Source organism: Diadema antillarum, unplaced genomic scaffold (assembly GCF_040938485.1).
Source record: "Diadema antillarum isolate AM-2024a unplaced genomic scaffold, OU_Dant_1.0 scf00000074, whole genome shotgun sequence".
Classification (NCBI taxonomy): Eukaryota; Metazoa; Echinodermata; class Echinoidea; order Diadematoida; family Diadematidae; genus Diadema; species Diadema antillarum.
In genome coordinates this window covers 709,635-731,632 of record NW_027270963.1, presented here as the reverse complement: position 1 = coordinate 731,632, position 21,998 = coordinate 709,635, and the positions used below count along the sequence as shown (strand labels likewise).

The window sequence follows — 21,998 nt, the reverse complement described above, 5'->3', positions numbered from 1 at the left end:
CCAAGCTGTCTCATGTCATTATGTTCATCTTTTCTTCCCCCCTCCAATTTTCATTTGAGTTTGCCATTATTAATTTTTGATGATAAGAACGATGCCACAAGGCATTGTTTCTTAAAAATGCTTCAACTGCTCCTTCAGGTCCAAAATCTACATCAATATATATTATTTTCCTGATCTCCTCAACATTTTCCAAAAATAAAGCATACACCTTTTATGCACTGAGTCCTCCTTTTTGTGGATAATTAAAGGCAAAAACCCAAAATTAGTGCTTGAAAATTATTCTTAAGTGTAAGTTACGGATACAAAGAACCTCTGTAAAAAATGAATCTGTATAATCAATGTTAAGTATTGTTAATAACACAAAATGTGAACAATATTTCTATGATAACATGTTTCCAGACTAAACCGTCCGCATTTATGCTTTAATGAGAAAAATACTGATATCTCTTTATATGTTTGCTTTGATTGCAAAAACTGTATATGGTAGGATGTCTTGTGATACAACTGGGGGGCATTTCATGAAGCGTTTTGTCAGATATTTTGTCTGACAAAATGTTAAAAGCTACTGAAATCCTTGCATCTGATTGGCTGAGAGCATTTTTGTCCGACAAGTTGTCGGACAAAAATGCTTCATGAAATGCCCCCCAGGGGGGCATTTCATGAAGCAGTTTGGTCAGATATTTTTCTGACAAACTGTTACAAACTACAGAAATCCTTGCATCTGATTGGCAGAGAGCAAATTTGTCCGACAACTTGTCGGACAAAATGCTTCATGAAATGCCCCCAGACCTACACATATTATGCATAAAATGTGATATCCTGAACATTTTTTTTTTCAAGTCACTCTCCCAAAAGTGTATAATATAGGACCTTTAAGTTTTTCTTGTGTTTGTTCCTGGCAGATTACTAGTACACAAATGCTCCAATCCATGATGACCTAACGGAAATTAAGGAAATTAAAATGAATATACTGAAAACCAAAACTACAAATACTAATAACTTACTTCATTCTTCTCTCCCCACCCCACCCCACCCCTTCTTTTTGGTTTCTTGATATACTCGTAGATCTAGCTGACTTTGATAATTGTCATTATGTAACATCATCTTCAATTGACAAGGCGATAAAACTTAACAATCATTTCATTATGCTGCTCGACTAATGGGGTTAGTTGAACTATATTGTTTTTAATGTACTATACTTTTTCCTCCTATCAATCACATGTATTTTGGGTGGAATGTATTTTGACATAAAGCATCATAGAATCAACCGCCTTTGGGGTCGGGAATTTTGTCATATCATATTGTGATTTAGATTCTGCTCTATGCCGATTTTGTTTTATTTCTATCAACTTTTTAAACTTCCCCATAGACTTTGTTCACCAGCCAACTACATCCCACCCTCTTTGGATAATGTGAACCAATCAAACATTGCTTTTACTTTTTAATAACATGTCTATACATAGCTATCAGACCAAAAATATTCAAACCGCTTCAAGTCTTTATGAGTGAAATTACAAATATCAATATATTTTTAAAAATATTCAAATTGTCTAAATTCAACTTCATCTATGAAAATAGACTTTTAACCTTTTTAAACATTTGAATAACCCCCACAAGAAATAAGAAACATATAAAGAGGGGAGGTGCGGACTATAAAAATTGCTTACGGGAACCAGGTAATCCCTGCGCTAAACCTATGGAATTCACACAATCTTGGAGGAAACGGGTTAAATTTGTTAGGAAATATGTAGGTCAATACCCAAAACCTTAAGTTCTCAATGGAATATGCAGCTCTTCTACTGGTAAACTAGTAGTTCTGGGAGAAAAAATGAACTGTGACATAGTCCTACACCTGGCTCAGTCATTGCCCAAGATTTAAAGTATCTGAGCCAGAGTCACATGTCACTCTTTGCCATTTCTCTACAGGAGGTAGACAGTACTAAAAAAATCCTTTACCAGAAATTATAGGAAATTATTTAATGAAAAGGTGCTTAAGAAAACTGGACTATTCCAACACACCTCCCTCAGGTCTGCAACACAGACTAACCACCTGTTACCATAGGAAAACCAGTAAAAATGGTGTATTACTGTAAACATGCACACAATATGTCGTATTATGGGTCTGAATTTTAAGACTAGCAACCATGTACATTGCATTGCATTGTACAGAAACCTGGCGAATGCCCTGTGTATAGTCTTTGAATTCAGACACTATTGTTATGTACAAATTAAGGGCATTTTCTCATCTTTTCTGTTAGCGGATTTCTTGGAGCACCCCCTAATTTTGATCCTCATATATATACAAATGTCTGAGGAAAAAATGACACTTTTGTCCGGCGTGTCACGATTATCAGTATATTTGTCACTAAGCCACCCCACTATAAGGTATATAAATGGCTATTGAGCTGCACATGTAAGCAGACATATCATAAGAATATTGTTCTAGTGGTTGAGACTGTACAAAAAGACGCATCACGACTAGATTTAGTTGTGATTTCTTTGTGGTCATTTTATACAACAGAAGGCTGTTTACACATTGCGGCAGGTGCAGTGGCTGAGGCCCTGCTCTTGTACCACTGATAATTCACACACAGACAAATTCCATGTGCTATTCCTGGGCACTGTCAGCCAGAATCTTTGCACAAGACAAAGAGGAACCGGAAATTTTCATTTAGCTCCTTATCTTTGTTTTGAAACCATAAACTAGGGTGTGGTGGAGAGCTAGACAGCAAACTTGCGAACTGAACACTGTTTCTATCTTACGGAAATACATCGTTGCAAAAACAATGCTAAAGGGCAAGGCCTTTTTTCAATGTGGCTCAGAGGCCCGCCTTGCAAGGGTGGTACCGCAATGCCCCCTTTGTACTTGAATACATTGTACGTTCAAAAGTTCAAAACGGCATCAGGTCACTTTGAAGATTTCTGCACTGTGACATCCGAATGATTTTCCACAACATACAACACATACTTCCAGAAATGTTGAGTCCAATACATAGTTGGGGTACTAATTTTGTAAAAAATTAATTGAAACTTATATGACTTTAATGATATGATGCTGAATTCTGTAACATGTTTTACAGGTACAGTCCTTCTGGTGTCCCTTCGTTCTTGCGGTACAGCACATTTTCCTTCGACTTCTTGAAATCCTCATTTGTAACTTTCATTCTCCTCTCACGTAGAGCAAGAAGGCCTGCTTCAGTGCAGATTGCCTGTTGGAATAAAAATCAAATACAAACACACACAAAAAAGAATGATAAGTCGAGTGACTGCTTTTGTTCATAATATGTACAATATTGTCATACACAGCCATTTACACATATCATGCACAAAAACAATGTGTCAAAATAGTTTGTCTAATGAGGTCAACAAACATCTGAGTTGTCTTTAATGCGCTAGTGCATAAAGCAGCCAATGACGCAATGTTGAGCCAAAATACTTGAGTTATGAGTCCCTAAGTAGCTTTGTGTACTTGTCTGCTTGTGTTTCTAAATATCACATAATAGCCTTTTCTTGAATGGGCAACCACCAAAGTTTTATTTAAAATGATAACAACAGCAAAAATGAAATCATCCTTTGGCATCTTTTCATTCATTCATTTTCTATCAATGTATCTGCATTCTTTTTTTTCGACAGCAGGGTAGCCTCTTGTGCAGCCATACACAACTGCTTTCAATAGGAGCCCTGTAGTAGTAGTAGTAGTAACAGTAGTAGTAGTAGTAGTAGTAGTAATAGTAGTAGTAGTTGTTGTTGTATAGTTACAAATGCAGCATAAAAACTGACAAAAATGGCTGTGGGAGGAGGTGGGGTTGGGTAACAACAGGTCACAATTCCACTGGTGTTCCGACTAGAATTGCAGATTTCCGACACATCACTGACCTTGACATCTGCCCCTGATAGATCATCCTTGGCCATGATGTACTCATCCAGGTTGACGTCCTCAGCCAACGTCATGCGGCTTGTGTGAATGTTGAAGATGCGTCGCTTTGTCTTCTCATCCGGGAGCGGGAACTCGATTTTACGATCAATGCGACCTGCACATGCAAGCATGAAATATGTACATCAAAATGGGACACCTCCTTTAATAAAAGAGATGCAGCAGAGCCACTTTGCATACTCACAAGATAATCAAGCATACGCCATACAACAGAGAATGCATCAAGAAGACATGCAACATGCATAGCAGCACAGTAGACAACTTTGCACATTAAGCGACTGTCACAGTTGTGCTTTTAACAAGGAATTTACATGAAAAAAAAAATTGAAGAGATAATGGCATACTGCTTCACTCTCATGTGCATCACAAATCTCAAGAGATGCCCACTGGAGTCATGGAGCCAAGGAACAACTTTGAAAGTCCGACTGGTTTACCATCAGTATAATCACATTAACTACAGACTATTGTAGACATTGTTGAGACATTTCAGGCTATTTCCACCCTTTTCTTTTAACTCTTTATGTGCCATGGTATAAACCCTCCTCTGTGCCACATCATTCTGTGACAGCAACGTCGTCATGCTTTGCGAAAACATTCTGTTTAAATTTTTGTTACTCTGGAAATGTAATGAGCAAAGTTGTAGAGAAAATGCCAAGCTTTGCTTTCATGTAAGTTGTATGACAAATCTATGAGTGTTTTTCTTTAAATTGACCAATAGTTACATTATTGTAGAGGCATGACTTTTGCACACAAAACAGTGACAGAAACATAGAATTCACTCACAAATCCAGTAGGGAACACCACTTGAACTTGAACACCACAAAAAAATCCAAGCTACATGTGATTGGAATGAAACCGGGAGAATGCTTTCATTGCACTGTGGCAGTTGGCAATTTTATCAATCGGTTTGGGTGGGTTTGTGCATTTGAGTAGAACATGCGAACCTGGCACGCCGGTCAACTGTGTCAGGTGTGCAAACATGGCATATAAAGAGTTCAGGCATTGTTACACAGTGACGGTGCATCTACAAGTAATGATGGCGCCATCACAGCTGTTTTGCTGACCTGGTCTGATGAGGGCGGGGTCCAGAGTCTCAATCCTATTGGTTGCCATGATGACTTTGACATCCCCCCTGGAGTCAAAGCCATCCAGCTGATTCAGAAGCTCCAGCATCGTCCGCTGGATCTCACGCTCTCCGCCGGAATTCGACTCGTACCTGATGGGTGGGTTAAAAATATACATGTATATGATAAAATACATGGAAATGTGTGTATATTTGATATAAGCATGTTATTATCATTAGAAAATAAAAATATGATGTATGCATTAAAGGATATGAAACTTCATGCACAACAGGCCTCAGTTTAGATTGATGACATGCCACATATCCAATATTCCATCCACACGTGCTAATGAATGATTGGTAGGTCATCTGCCACACACCTGGTACAGGAATTTTGAAACTGGATGGAAAATATGTCTCCCTCAGTTTATATCCTAAGACAATTGATCATAATTGACCAGGTAATTGATCAGTTTGTAGAATATTCTCTTGTGAAAGCACAAGCAATTGATACTTATCTATCACATATGAGCAAAGAGGAGTTTCATGACATTTTAATAGACAATAGCCAAAGTAAGCAAGTCTGCAAACCAGAAAAGTGATAATATCACGAGGTTCTTTTCTGTGATGCTTCAGTTGTAAAACTATTCATCTCTTTGTCTACAAAACACAAACCAACCCCCGAAACAAGTATTGTGTGACATAGTTTTGTTGAGATTTGGAAATTACAATTACCTCTTTGTTCCTATAGCATCAATCTCGTCTATGAAGACTATTGACGGGGCGTGTTCCTCGGCCACTCTGAAGAGCTCCCTGACGAGTTTGGGGCCATCTCCCTGGTCACATGATGACACAGATTGTGAGGAGAAAGAAGTTGTCAGCAATGCATGATGGGAATGACATCATAGTCATCATCCCAATGATTTAAGCATATTCTGCGAAGTATGTTCAGTTTCCCAATATCATCAACTTTTCTTGTGGTCCAATTAACATGTTGATACATGTAGTAAAAATATGACTTTTTTTCTTCAAATGAATGAACTCCTTTGTGGAGTTCTTTTTTACACATACAAAAGGATTGACTTTATCTTTTTTTCAAAAGCTTTTTTTGTTTTTGGTATGACCTTTGAAAAGATATCTTTCAGTGGATATTTAGCTAAAACTTAATAAACTGACTTCTAAAGTCAAAAGGGGCCAGAGTTTTTGATCCTAGCAGAATCTTCGTTAGAGGCAAAATGACAAACAGGCATGGAAAGCAATCACATACATGTAGGACTACACACAACAAGAACAATCAAGGGAGGGCTAGGGACACAGAACAAAGAAAACAAAAGGGGAGGGTTGGGGGTCATGGGCAAGGAGCCCAACAGGTAAAGGGAGGGGGATGGGGATTAAAGGAGGGTGGACAGACAAAAGGCAGAGGAGGGTCAGTGATAATCTGGAGGACCATGAAGGATCAGGATGAAAAGGGAGGCAACATCAAACAAGATAAAATAAGGAACAACAGAGGGATAAAGAAAGGAAGAGTGAAATAGCAACAGAAAGAGTGAGGAGGGGGGGGGGGGGGGCTGAGCAAGCAGTGAGTGTTCCAGTATCTAACGTCTTGATTCCATGGTATGAAATTAAAAATGTGAAATTCATCTTACCTTACCCAGTCACGCACGAAAAATTACCCTCGTGAAAATAATCTACTTTACAGTACAGCCTCACATCGCATTTGTGAGAAACTAATAATTTTTCTTGTCTTTTTTTTCTGACAAAATACAATGAAAAGTATGGCTGCAAACACATTTTATGAACATTTTAATCACATATGGCATTTCAATTTCACTACCAGCTAATCCAACATATTGTTAATTCTTGTTCACTTTAGGTCCTGTATATCTGAAAATTTAATATCAGCATCATCAGAATTTGGTTAGTTGCTACTTTCATTCACTATAGATACTTGTGCTCCCCTTTCTGTCTGTCTGTCTGCCTGTCTTTTTTGTCTGTCTGTTTTTCTTCCCATTCTTCTTGTGTGTAAATTATAAATGCAAGATCTTAAAAACTTATCAGTATCCCTCTCTCCATGCATAAAGTTCTCATAATAAAAGACACAGTGCATCTTCGTGCTTACCAGGTACTTCTGGATGAGCTCTGAGCCAACAACACGTAAGAAGGTGGCGGAAGTCTGATTGGCTACAGCTTTGGCAAGCAGTGTTTTGCCTGGTAAGGGGGAAAAGTATTCAACACGCAAAATAAACAACATTTATAATGGCACATGAGAAATACATGTATATACAATGTAATGTCTAGAATTTAAAAAGCAAAATCACTGGAGGAAATCACAACTGCTGCTCACCATCAGCGAATGTTAAAATCAACAATGAACTTGTACCAAGACTAAGAACCCAGTGGTAAATAAACAATGACAGCATAAAATGCTCAAAGTTTAAAGACTTCTTTGTTATTATACCACAGAGTAACTACCAGTAGAAAGATATGCAGACAGAAGAAACGGACCAATATTCCTAAAAGTCACATTTCCTTACACATAGATATTACCATAATCGGAATATTCATGTCTTTGAATTGTACATGTACTTTCATGATTATGGTACACAGTTTTGCAATTTATGTTTGTTATACACTAACATTTCTATTTTGAGGATGTATCTAGTCATGACCAACTCTCAGTCCTCTCCCCTTCCAAATTGTGAAGGAACAAATACATGCGAACACACAGGCACATGCATACAAACACGTACTGGAAAACAATTCTAAAAATCTATCAGAGAAGAAAACAAAAGAAAGCAATACCACATGAAAAAACCTGGGTGACAAACTTGCAGAAATATTCCTACCAACATCCTCAATCCTTGCACCCAAAACAACACAAAGAAAACAACACAAACACAGCAGCATCAATGATTAAGACATCAACTCAAGTGTAACTGCAATTTCTCATCCATGAGAAGACAGCCATCCTCTTTCATTTCATTACACCGTTGTCAAATATCAACTGTGATGAAAACCAAGCAGATAGCAGGTGTGCATTTGGTAGAATGAAACTCTCCCACAACTTATTTGTGCACAAGTTTTTATTCCTGTATTCCGATTCAGTATTCAATATATTTCCATAATATTTGTAATTACCTGTGCCAGGTGCTCCATACAAGATGACTCCCTTTGGAGGCCTGATACCCATCTCCTCATAATACTCGGGGTGGGTGAGAGGGAGCTCCACAGACTCCTGTCACCATGGAAACAACAAGTAGTATTGTCATCTTTGATTCTCATTCATACACAATGAGCTCGATTGCACAACGTCGAGCTTAAATCAATTGCACAATACTGGTGAGTGTCGCAATTCACTTGTGTTAGGACTTCACGTTATACTTATATTGCATATTTTTCTGCCACTTTCACAAGAAACTTGCAATGCGAGTATTTTTAGCATAGAGACAAGGATTGCTGCAGTGTACACTGCTCTTCGACTCTAATGAAATCTTTCCAATATTCCTTCAATTCTTGGGAGGATAACACTCAGTGTCTTCATGTATCAGACAATTTTTTTTTCTGCCAATAAAATGCACAATATATCATGAGTGAAGCCACTTAAAAGATCAAGAAGGTAAAAATCCATTCAATCTGTCATTCAGCAAAGAGCCATACCTATAAAAACATAGGCACAAACCAGTGTGTGTACAGAGATAAGATGATGGTGTACATCTTCAACATTCATACACTAGAAAGGAAGTCCAAGCGCTATTACGAGATTACAATTCACATTGTGAACATACAATTTGTAAACCTGACAGTGGAACACACTTGTAGAATGACTCTTGTAGATAACAGTCATCAGATTTCATTCTAGATTCCTCCTAGATTTTGTTCATTCAACCCTGGTATTCCATTGCATGTTTCTTGGTTGAGTGAAATGAAAGTACTCTACCAATGTCCTCACATTACTATCTACATCTTAATTCAAAAGACAAATATACACACACTCCATACACTTTTTTTCCCTCTCCTTTGCTATGTAAATAAGAGAATGTTTGTAATGAAGTTCTGTATATCAAATCAATTTTTGCAATCAATGCAATTATATCTCTATATCAAACACTATAACATGTTATCTGTTACAGTTTTTAATCATCACTATCTTAATCAACACTGTGGCATTTCACCCACAAGCTACAATAGGATTTTAAAAATTCTCTAGAAAAAGAAAAAAAAATGACCATGCTCTCATCATCAGTGACACTCCAAAATATCCTGACTTTCTGGACCCTACCTTGATTTCTTGGATCTGTGTGTCTAGGCCTCCTATGTCTGCATAGGATTCCTGCGGTGCCTTCTCAAGCTTCATGACGGACACCATGGGGTCGGTGTCATCCCCCAGAACACCAACAATAGCTAGCACCTGCAGGGGTCAGATTGGGAAGGGATTACATAAAATAATAAGAGACAGAGAAAGAGAAAGAGGACATAATTTGAGAGAGAAGGAGGGAGATTAGGAGAAAAGGCCGACAATGAGTGGAGCCTGCATCACTTCATCCAATACTGTATGCACCAAATATTTTGCAGGATTTTTACTTTCGTGAATTTTGTGAGTCGGGTGCTAAAAGATCAACTCAGATCAAGACATGAGTGTGACATGCAATTGCATGTGTACATTTCTCCTTCATTACTGTACTCCACCATGATGGTGAAATTGTCGGGAAGTCCCGATTTGCACAAAATTAGACTCGCTAGACATATGGTGTATACAGTATGTGATTTGTCACATTGTCAATGCCATCTTCTTTGTTCAGACACTGTTGAAATGAATACTTTAACAATGTGATATACATGGCAATACAATAACCAACATGCCAGTCTCATTTGTAATTACTATTCAATTACAAGTTCTTGAGTAACTACCTCAGTTACCAGTAAAATATGTAAGGATCACTTGACTCTTTCACATTAGAGATGGATTTCATTACAACTTCGTCATTATAAAACACAATAGTACTTACAAATGCAATTCATTGATACAACCCAATTTGCTATAGACAAGCATAATTTCTCTTAAAGTTCTTTGAGAAAGATGTTGCCCTTGCGGTGTAGAGCAAACTGAACTGGAAAAGCACTCTGAGAGCGCAGACCTCCACCAAGCAGTTCATTTCCACCACTGACAACAAACCAATGGCGGCAAAAACATAACCTCCTTGGCGGAGGTAGTAATAGACATGATATAGCAGAAATGCAAACACTGACACTGGAGAGAGATCTGTACATGGTCTGGCACTGTATTCTCTATCTTCAAGGCACCTTGCAAATTGTACCGTACAAGTGGAAATTTTTGCGGAGTTGAGATTATTGAGCATTTCGCGCAACCAGAAACTAGCACGAAAGCAAAAGCACAGGAATATTTTTGCTTGCCATATCTTCTAGTAGTTGATGTCTTGATGCCGCAGAATTAAAACAAAGAGAAACGTTTCTTACCTGGCAGAGCGCGAAGATTCAGTCGCCCAAAAAAATATTCACTTTTGCAGCATTACAATGTTCCCATTCCACTATTTCTCTCTTCTTTTGACTAAATCGGGGAAATATCCTGATAACTCACTTTGTGATTCAGCAAGACAGTGCAGCCTGGCTCAAGCTGGTCCTTGTCAACGAAGGAAAGGATGCTGACGTAGTATTCTGAGCCCACCGAGGCCGACACGATGGCGTGGTTGTCGTCGATGATCTCCTCCAGCGAGCCCACTGACATAGGGGTTCCTCGAAGGTCATCTACCTTGGATCTCTCCTCCTGAAAGTCAGGTGACAGAGAAAATGCTGATCGTTGTCATACATGTGGCGAGTTGTAAAAAGCTGTAAGCTGTAAAAACTCCTACGAGAGGAGAGACCAGTGGGTCTACAACTCACCTGAGCATTGCATTTTGCCCCCGCCCCCTTCACTAGGGTGGTCATTCTGTACCGCATGAACATTCCCAACTTTTTGAAAAAGAGGTATATTTTAGGGGCTCAATTTTTTGGGGGGGATCCTTGAAATAGGGGGTCATCAGGATTTCTCCCCAGAATATTTTCAATTAGGGGTGGTTGATTGCAATAGTTCACTTGAGCTAACGCGTTGGGTGAAAAATAAGACTTGTATTTTTGCCTGCAAACAATTTTTCAAATCTGTCTAGAATATTAGCACATATCCCCACATTACTATCTTCCCTTTTCCAGGAATATTTGCCATTTGCTAACATTGCACTGTAACAACATAGTGGGCCTGACAACTCCATCTTCCATCCTTTATAGACTAATGTGCATGTGTTAAGAGACGGAGTGACGAAGTTAAACCCTTACATGTTAAATATGTAGACCAATATTTCATACCACACATAGGCTACCTTGGTTATATTGTTGACACAATTAGCTCAAGGTTTGCACTACTCTAAACAAAGAACTGCTTAAAATTTTGAGAGGTACTTGTATTTCATTCAGTAGATAAGTTACAATAATATTGGGTCTCTTATTTGGGGGAGACACCAGAAAAAATATTACACACATTTGTATTCTGGTGTCCCCCTCCAAGTCAGTATATATCACAAAATATTACAATATTGCAGCCCACATATCTGGGAGCACGATATAAATGAACTATGATACTAGAATTACTGAAGTTATGTATATTGGTAAATGGTGAAAAATATTTCCTTTTTATTCAGGACATAAATTTAGACTTCCTTAAATGTTTGACCTACAAAGATATAGTTATCCACAGTGCAATGATTATCATGTGGTTTTGACACATAAGTTTCCCTAGCCCGTAAAGAGGCAATCTCCTCGTTGTTTGTCACATGGGTAAATCTTGGTTTTTCATTTTCTCATTACTTATCACTTCAGTCACTCCATTTCTGCTCATGTCACAAAACATTCAAAAGTCGACAGCACGTGAAAAAAAAAAAAAAGAGAATGAGAGATGACTGACCTCATCTTTTTCTTCTTGGGGCTTAAGTCTCTCCTGGTTTCGGATGAACTCTTCCTCCATCAGTAAGTAGTCTTTGATACGCTCCATCTTTAGAAGCCGGAGTCTGCACTTTGTGTGTGGCGTAACTGAGTAGCAAAAACATGAAGAGGATTGTAAAATATTACACTAGGGCGCCACCAAGAGGCTGAAAAAAAGTTGGTTGATGACAGTATCATATTGTTACGAATGACTTTGTTGCTCTCTTCACACTTACTTGTACATATGATGTATGAGAACATCAGTGGAACAAATGACACATAATCTACAGTGTATCCTAGATAATCCTCTTTTTGTAACAAAAATAAACACAAAAACAACTAGAAACGTTGCTATGGCGACTAGTATGCCTCCGCCATAATGCATTGTTTTCCTAATAGGTCTATAGTCCAATGTCTTGGCAATGTGTGATGACAGTTTCACATAATTGGCAGAATAGTAAAATGACAGGTTTGTCACAAATGTGTGGAATATTCACTTTCCTTGAACTAGGTTTAATTGGAAGAATGGCTATATTGTTTAAGAGTGCAGGTATTTGGGGATTTGAAGATTTTTACTTGACTTTTGACCCTTTGATAAGTTTATGCATTGAGAAATTTTTAAGGTATGGAGAAAAAGTGTAATTTCAGTATTAAATAGTAAAATTTTAGCATTCTAATCTGGCCTTTGATGGACGGAAGGACGGACAACCCGAAAACATAATTCCTCCGGCGACACTTTGTGGCGGAGGCATAAAAAATCCCATTAGTAAACTAGAAATATCACTTAAGGTGATAAATACCCCCGCCCCGTGACGACAGTCTTACCCAAGGAATGATCTTTCCTTGATCTTCTGCCATTTAAATGCCGTTACCATGGCAACGCAGCTTCCGACACGTCCGAAAAATATGTCTTGCACATCTTCCCACCAAGACTATTGTGTGTGCCACATTTCATAAGCTTTTGTCAAAAACTGAGGAAGTAGTTCAATCCACAAGATCTTTCCTTGATCTTCCGCCATTAATATGCCGTTACCATGGCAACGCTGCTTCCGACACGTTCAAAAAATATGTCTTGCACATCTTCCCACCAAGACCAATGTGTGTGCCACATTTCATGAGCTTCAGTCGAATACAGAGGAAGTAGTTCAATCCGCAAGATCTTTCCTTGATCTTCTGCCATTTATATGCCGTTACCATGGCAACGCAGCTTCCGACACATCCGAAAAATATGTCTTCCACATCTTCCCACCAAGATCAAGGTGTGTGCCACATTTCATAAGCTTTGGTCAAAAAACTGAGGAAGTAGTTAAATCCGCAAGATCTTTCCTTGATCTTCTGCCATTAATATGCCGTTACCATGGCAACGTACTTTCGGGTACTGTCAAAAAATGCGTCTTGCACATCTACAACCAAAGGCACACATCTGTACCAAGTTTCATGGAAATTGGGCAAAAACTGAGGAAGTAGTTTGCAACACAAAATTTTCCATCATTTTGGCTCATAATATGTGAGCTGTTACCATGGCAACATACTCTTTGTCACTGTCAAGAAATGTGTCATGCTGACCTATATCCTAAGACAAACATTCAATATGAATTCCATGAGAATTGGAAGAACACTGATGAAGCAGTTTTGCCATGAAGCATTTTGCCCTATATTTTACCAATAACATGCCGTTACCATGGCAACGCACTTTTTGCCACTGCGAAAATATGTGTCTTGCACATTAACATATTCAGATGAACATCTGTACCTAATTTCATAAAAATTGATCAAAAACTGTGGGAGGAGTTCGCGACGCAAGATTTGTACCCATTTTTGCCCATAATATGCCGTTACCATGGCAACGTACTTTTGGGTACTGTCAAAAAATACGTCTTGCACATCTACAACCCAAGGCACACATCTGTGCCAAGTTTTATGGGAATCGGTTGAAAACTGAGGAAGTAGTTCGCGACGCAAGATTTGCAACGGACCGCCCGACCGTCCACTGATTCCTATATACCCCCTTCAAACTTCGTTTGGCGGGGGTATAAAAAGAACACGCTATTGCCATATGTTCTTGTTCTTGTGTGTGTGTGTGTGTGTGTGTGTGTGCACTCGGCAAAGCCATTTCTGCATTCAGGCAAGCAGTCTATGAAACAATTACTTATATTTTGGGAATGTGATGTTACACAAACATTTATTTCTAAAATACAGGGAATTTTGTTACAGAATAAAATTTGAATTACTAAAAGGACTTTTATATTTGGTTCTACAGAAAACCTTGGATGTAACATTGCCATTTTTTTTTTTGTTTTTTTTTTGCACGCAAAATATTTTATATTTTCTGCCAGAAACAATAAGAAATCACTTTCTCATTTTGTCATTTCATAAAGTGAAGAAAATAGATGAATATATGTCCAAAACAAGACCCTGAAGGTTTTGTATCCCTTATCAGCTGGAATGGTATTCATTTCATTTAAACTGTAGCTGTCTGTAAAATTGCATTATTTATACTATATATCATGCAGAGTCACATTTATTTGTACATGAATGTTTATATGTGAATAAATGTGTGTGTGTGTGTGTGTGTGTGTGTGTGTGAATAAAGAAGCAGTCTATGAAAAACTGCAGTGAAGTCCTTCTGCAGTGCTCTCCTCAAAAGCAACTGCATATCAGTGTATGAAAAACAATATGGTTTATGGGACATATGCTTAATTACATAGCAGTAGTTTATTGTCACAAATTTTACAAAATTACAAATCATGAATCATTCGCAAAATTAACATGGCAACTATTGCTTCCTAAGGTAACAAATACAATGTTTATCATCTCCGAGGGAGAATATGGTTTAATTTACTTCTTGAAAATGATGCTATTTTTCAATACATGTTCTGTGATTCTCTGTGATTCTTGACAGCAACTTTAACCACACATATGATTGGTGAAATATCATGCTTGCTATTCAAAAATGCACAGATGGCATATACAATACTTACTGCAAATCTATTGCCACTGATGATCAATGCTTGCTTAACAAATTTATCACATGTGTGCCTTACTATTATGGACATGGGAACTGCAAAGTACAGTGAACAGTTTACATCTTCTGCTGTGGGCCTGTGACCACACTACATGCAGTGTCCACGATGGTCAGGTTGTATTGTGTACCAGGGTGAACTGATTGCCTTATGAGGCACTAGCAGTGATGCAGTAACTCACCTTGTGGAAGTTTGCTTGCTGTGTCTGGTCCTTTAGTCCTCCGCTTCTTCTTGCCCACCCTTGTTGGGACTGGAGGCTCATACTTCTTCTTTTTATCCTTTCAAGAAAAAAAGAAGTCACATAAATCAACACAAAACATTAACTTCTGCTGCACTGATACATTTATTACTAGGACCACTGTCATACTTTTACTACCCTAGTATACAGCATTCATGTTAAAAAGGACTCCTCCTGTGCTAAACTTACATGTACATGGTCACAACATGAGTATAAAGGATTTTATGAAAATTGCAATGTCAAATTCTATCCAACTGGCAATACACCAAACAGAACTAAACAGAACAGAACTAAACCAAACAGAACAAAAACAACCAAAGCAGTTGGCAATTGGCAATTGGTCTTTATGATACACACATTGACAACAAAATATGATTTCACATAGCATGCATATCATGCTAAACTAGAAATGTCGCTATGGCGACTGATGCCTCCGCCATAATGCATGATTCTCCCAATAGGTGTATGGTACAATGTCTTCACAATGTGTGATGACTGACAAAATATTGAAATGTCAGGTTTGTCAGAAATATCTTGAATGTTCACATTCCTTGAACTAGGTTTGCTATAATTGTCTAAGAGTGCAGGTACATGCATTTGGGGAAGTGACGATTTTTACTTGACTTCTGACCGACCCTTTTGTAAGTTTATACATTGAGTAATTTTCAAGGTATGAAGAAAGAGTGTAATTACAGTATAAAATAGTTTTTTTTTTTTTTGCATTTAAACCTGGCCTTTGACCCTTAACCTTTGACCTTTGAGAGAATCTACATTAGGTAATACATCTATACATCAAATTTTAAAAATGATAATGCAAGCATTGCATATTTAGTTAGTTAATGAGGGAAATAGTAAAATTTTGAGTTGACCTTGACCTTTGACCCTGACTATTGACCCATGACCCCTACATTCCCTAGATAATAACTGCCAGTCAGTACATGCGTATGTACCAAGTTCCATGAAGATACATTGAACCATTTGCAAGAAAGTGAAATTGTAACATTCTCACGTAACCTTTGACCTTTTGACCTTTGACCTTATGACATGAAACTCTCTGGAGAATCTTTATGCAGTAGTACATGTCTACACTAAGTTTTAAAAAAAATACCTTCAGACATTGCACGGATATGGGGGAAATAGCAACATTTTTAGCATTTGACCTTGACCTTTTGACCTTTGACCTCTTGCCAATGTCACTAAAATCAAGTCAACTAACTGCCCCATCATACATCATCCTTGGACCAAATTTGGTGAAAGCTGCTTCATCCAGTTTTGAGTTATCACGTAAACAGTTAAATTTTAGGATTTGACCTTGATCTTTGACCTTTGACTTCTGTCCAATTTCACTCAAAAACTAATCAAATAATTGTCCCATCATACATCATCCTCGGACAAAGTTTGGTGAAATTTGCTTGCTCCAGTCTTGAGTTGTCACGTAAACGGATACAATTTCATGATTTGACCTTGACCTTTGATCTTTGGCCGATTTCACCAAAAATCTAATCAGCTAATTGCCCCATCATACTTTATACTTGGACCATGTTTGGTAAAATTCCAGTCAATATTACTCAAGTTATCGCGTAAACGAATGCGGACGGACCTACGGACGGACGGACAACCCGAAAACATAATGCCTCCGGCACCACTTCGTGGCGGAGGCATAAGAACTGAAAAAATCCCCACAGAAACAAAAACATAACGGCATTTCCTTTGAAACAAAGGTGTTACCTTGTCATCTTTCTTGTCACCATTTCTGCCTCCTCCTCCTGGTCCACCAGATTGGTTCTGACCCTGTGATGAATGATGAAAAAGTAAAAAAATAATTAAAAATTGTAGAAAAGGAGAAATCAACTCAAATCTGAGCACAGTTTCAGCAGTTGACAGATAATGGTTCTCTCTTTAAAGGGGCTGTACAGTACTGGTTGAGGTGGGGATTCATGTTCTTTACATTCCTAAGTGAGATAATGAGAAACCTCATATAAAATGTGAAAGAGCATGTAATTTTAAGAAGGATTCAACGTTTATTTGATGAAAATTGGTTTTCAAATGGCTGAGATATCAAAAAAATATGATAATAATAAAAGACTACAGGCCACGCCTTTTATTAGGATCTCTCTGCTTCACCTTGTTTTTTGGATATCTCAGCCATTTCAAAACCGATTTTTATCAAATAAACTTTTGATACCCCTTAGTATTGCATGCTCTTTCACATCTCATAGAGTGGTTTCTGAATATCTCGCAAAACGATAAAAGCTAAATCCTCACCTTGACCAGAACTGTACACACCCTTTAAGCACAACAGGAAAGTTTTTTGTTTGGTTTTGTAGATTTAATTATGCAAAAATAAAGCATGTTCTTTCAAACACTTCAAACAGCATGAAGCATGCACAGGTAAGTTAACGATACAAGTTTTTCATGAACATTTACAAGATCATTTATGAATGATAAATACTGTTTTGAAACAAAAATTTCGAAAACTAAGGAACAACAATGTTAAGCAATGCTACTTCAAGACATTACATTGTATTCTACCTTATAGATATAATCTTTTCAAATGGAAAATTGTAAGTGATAATTTGTGCATATTTCGCTCTGAAACAGAAACCTTTAGTCATGTTCTTCTGGAGTGTCCTAAAGTGTCTATGTTTTGGAAAAAGATTACTGATTTTATTCAGTTCACTTTTAGAGAAACAATTTTATTAAACGAGAAATTATTGATTATTGGAGTGGAATCAAAGAGTCCAAATGTAACAAATATAAATAAGATATTGATATATGTGCAGTATGCAATTTATAAACAATACATGCATTTATTTCAAGGGCATTCATACAATAGTTTGAAAATATGGATTAGTTTTAGAAATGAAATATTGTTAGATGATGTTTCTGAGATTGTAACAAACATGATGAAATCATTTACTTGGTAACCAATGAAGAATCTGTACTTTTTGAGTATGTGCTCATTCATTGTTTAAAAAAAAGAAATCACTTGATGTAAAGCTTTGGAAATGAATGAATAAAGTACCTCTGTAGAGGATTTAAAAAAAAAGAAGTTATGAATGATAAAACAAAAAGAGGAAACGCATATCAACACCACCCACACAACAAAAGAGTGCACTTTTGTTTTAAGGTCACGTCACATAACTGTGAAACAGTAAAATATGGAATTACATGAAAGAGTAGTACAGGCCTATCACAAAAATATGACACTGGTATCTAATTTTCACACACAGAGTCTCCATATATAGACCTACACCATCACTGTATAGTACAAGTCCATTGTATTTAACAAGGTTGTCTAACTCAGACTGGTAACTTCATACAGTAAATTCAGATGGTTCAGACAGTATCAAAGAAAGAACTTATCCATGTAGTTAATGAATATCTTTTACATTTAGACAATGCCTCTTTGAATGACTTTAAATATTTGTTAGAAAGAGTTTCTTTGGGACAGAACCTGATAGTCGATACGATAGATCTATAGTGGTAGGCCCCTCGTTAGTGCCCTTCGTTCGAAGCTTCTGTGGTTCTCAGCTGTGCCTGTGGCCCGAGATCTATGTAAATTTACAATTGTTATTTTATGTGTAACGATACAAGACATACACAAAACCCTCTATATAGTCTTCTGGTAAATATGCGATATATAATACAGTGTGGAGGCGATAACAGACGAAGCCGGGATCATTCAGACAGGGCGCATTAGCGCAGAGTCTGCTAAAAAAGGCATCCAAAACTGAACTGTACAATGCAAGTGTAACACTAACAGCGATATAAATGAATGGGACTGCTTATCTCCAACCTTGATACAACTTTCATCTATAAAGCAGCCGTTTACTCAAAATCTGTCCTGAACTTAATCATTTTATACCAATATCGTAATTGATGAAATATCAAAATGCATGACACTGTCAGCAATACTAACCATAGCTGGAGTTAAGTGTTAAATAGTGTTTGCTCGTCTTCTTGATTAGGTTTCAGCACGATAATGACTTCGCCGATTTTATAATTTCGCAGGTACAGCACCGCATTCTATCCAATGAAGCTTCTTGCGTCGTGCGTAAGCAAATGTTTTACTCGTATTTTGGGGGCTCAGCGAACTTTCCTCTAAAAGCATATGGAGTGGCTGTGATCTTTTATGGGCTTACTGCAAGGGTTAGCTGAGGTAAAAATCAACCCTCTTTTATCGGGGATCATTGTTTGTATTTTATCGCAGCGTGAATATTATTTGAATCAAAGCCATAACACAAAGGGCGCTGATCAATACAAAATAATAATGCACATAGCAAGGCTCGACACTAACGGTGGCCCGGGCCACCAAAAATGAAAGTCGGGCCACCATATTTCAAAAAAGGGCAAATTTGGTGGCCCGTCTCGGGCCACCAAAATTTTTTGAAAAGTATGTCAATAAGTTTGTAATTTTTTTTCCGTCAGAACCTTCAAAAGGACGTAAAAGAAACTCTGTCTTTTGTGTTTTGAGAAACAGAAATATGTTCTTCTAGCTTCTTAATTATTTACATATTATCCGATGTCATTTATTTATGTTTAGATGTTGCAACCATAGAGCTGCATTAATACAGCTCTATGGTTGCAACCCATGTGCCTGTCAATGAATATTTATACTTAGTCTTCACCATTCAGCATTTAAATTTGTTTAAAGGATGGATGAAAAAGACTGAATGAGTGCCTGAGAGTGAGCTGCGAGTTTGTTGAGGTTTATTTATGAGTAGATATATCCATCTTCCAATTCTTACTATGATAAAACTTAGGAACTTGGATGCAGGACGTCAAACGGATGTTATAGTCATGGATTTTTCAAAAGCTTTTGACAAGGTTGGGCATGAGCGGCTTTTACGTAAACTGGACTACTATGGTATCAGGGGGACAAATCTGAAATGGATTCAAAGTTTTCTCAATGGAAGAAGTCAGAGGGTTGTTTTGGATGGTATTAAATCTTCTTCAGTAGCGGTAGGATCTGGAGTGCCTCAGGGGTCGGTTCTTGGGCCTTGCCTCTTTCTACTTTACATCAATGACTTGCCTGATGGTCTCGCGTCAAAGGTTCGCCTTTTTGCCGATGATGCAATTTCTTACATGACCATCGACAATCAACATCATACGCAAAATCTTCAAGAGGACCTAAACAAAATTGGTGACTGGGCGAAAAAATGGATGATGGATTTGAACACAGATAAGTGTAAGGTTTTGACAATATCCAGGAAAAGAAGTAAGGTGCAACACGTGTATCATCTAAATAACGCCCCTCTTGAATCTGTTGAATCCGTGAAGTACTTGGGTGTAACCATCACTTCTGATTTGAAGTGGACCCAACACATTAACAATACTGTCAATAAAGCCAATAACGTGCTTGCATTTCTAAAACGCAATCTTCGCATAAAATCTGATGTTAAAGCCACAGCTTACAAAACGTTGGTTCGACCAATTGTTGAGTATGCTTCCACAGTTTGGGACCCATCTACCAAGAACCTAATCCACCAAGTAGAAATGGTCCAGAGAAGAGCTGCGCGATTCACTTTAAATCGCTACCATAACACCTCGAGTGTCACCAAAATGTTACAAGAACTTAATTGGACCACTCTGGAACAGCGCAGAGAAAATGACAGGCTAATAATGATGTACAAAATACACAATAATCTCACTCCTCTTTCAGCACAGGACTATATCATCAAACAGGCTACTCAGTTAACGAGAGCCTCGCAACCACACTCCTACCAGGTACCATATTCGAAAACTGAATCGCATCGCCATTCGTTCTTCCCAAGAACTGTAAGGAACTGGAATTCCCTGTCGTCAGAAATTGTTTCAGCGCCATCTGTGGGATCATTTCGAAACCGTCTAACGGTTGATCACAGTGGCTAGTATTTTCGTCAAATTTTCTATGTGCTTGTAAATATCTGTAAATAAATTGTATTATAATGTAAATAGCACCAGTCTGCAAGAATCTTCAGTCTATTGAAGGAGGCAGACTTAATCAGAAGAAGAAGAAGAAGATATTTGACTCCTTTTTTTTTTTTTTAAAGGACTTTTAATGTTTTTTATTGTGTTTTTTTTCGGGCCACCAAATTTTTCTTTCGGGCCACCAAAAATTTGAAATGGATGAATTTGGTGGCCCCATTGGGCCATCAAAAAAAAAAAGTTAGTGTGGAGCCCTGCACATAGCATAGGGCATTAGTAAGAATGATAATACACCCGATGATAGCATTCCTATATCATCTAAACTTAGAACAGTCGGAAACACACGAGGCAAAATCAGTTTTGTGGTCACATTCTTTCTTTTTTCATACATATGGAAAGAGAAATATTAAAAGAAAGAGGGATATGAGAGTTTGATTTGTCTTGGCACTATAGACCCATGATGACAGTATCAGCTTCCATGATATCCTCAGGAAGTGTGCCCCACTTTTTAGGAATACGTTCACTGTTTGCTGGCAAAATGATTGGAACTGTATCATGAACATAATATGTGTTTGAATCTGTTTTTCAACTTAATGTTATAATAGCTTAATTTTGTGATTTGTTTTTTTTTTATCCTTTCTATAGAGTTTTTGTGCATATAAGACAGACCATAGTAAGAAAAGAATAGTTTGACACTATCTTTATAGGAAAGCCAATTATTGACTGATGATCTCGAAGCCCAGACGAAGATTAACCATTTAGCAAGGTCGTTTGTATAATAGGGGCTATGAAATCATGAAACAAATGTCGCTTTACGGATTTTTTTTTTCATTTTTTAAAGACATGAACACATAATGATAA

The 21,998-nt window shown here is 37.6% G+C and overlaps 1 protein-coding gene across 1 annotated transcript; it reads right to left on the bottom strand.

The window, feature by feature from the left end:
- Window positions 1-3,074: 3,074 nt before the first annotated feature.
- On the bottom strand, window positions 3,075-19,231 carry LOC139717276 (26S proteasome regulatory subunit 4-like). Its single transcript, XM_071628769.1, has 12 exons — window positions 19,150-19,231; window positions 16,956-17,018; window positions 15,171-15,267; window positions 11,950-12,074; window positions 10,594-10,779; window positions 9,277-9,405; window positions 8,136-8,232; window positions 7,117-7,205; window positions 5,733-5,833; window positions 4,999-5,150; window positions 3,877-4,031; window positions 3,075-3,209 (listed from the first exon to the last, which is right to left on the bottom strand). The coding sequence occupies exons 1-12, from the start codon at window positions 19,150-19,152 to the stop codon at window positions 3,075-3,077; spliced, it is 1,332 nt and encodes a 443-aa protein (XP_071484870.1). The 5' UTR covers window positions 19,153-19,231.
- Between the last annotated feature and the right edge of the window lie 2,767 nt (window positions 19,232-21,998).

Excerpts from the sequence above, each read along its gene's own strand:
- LOC139717276 (XM_071628769.1), bottom strand. Across the intron at positions 10,780-11,949 it reads CCCAAGAAGAAAAAGATGAG|GAGGAGAGATCCAAGGTAGA; the intron begins GTCAGTCATCTC and ends CCTGACTTTCAG. Across the intron at positions 8,233-9,276 it reads CACAGATCCAAGAAATCAAG|GAGTCTGTGGAGCTCCCTCT; the intron begins GTAGGGTCCAGA and ends CCATGGTGACAG.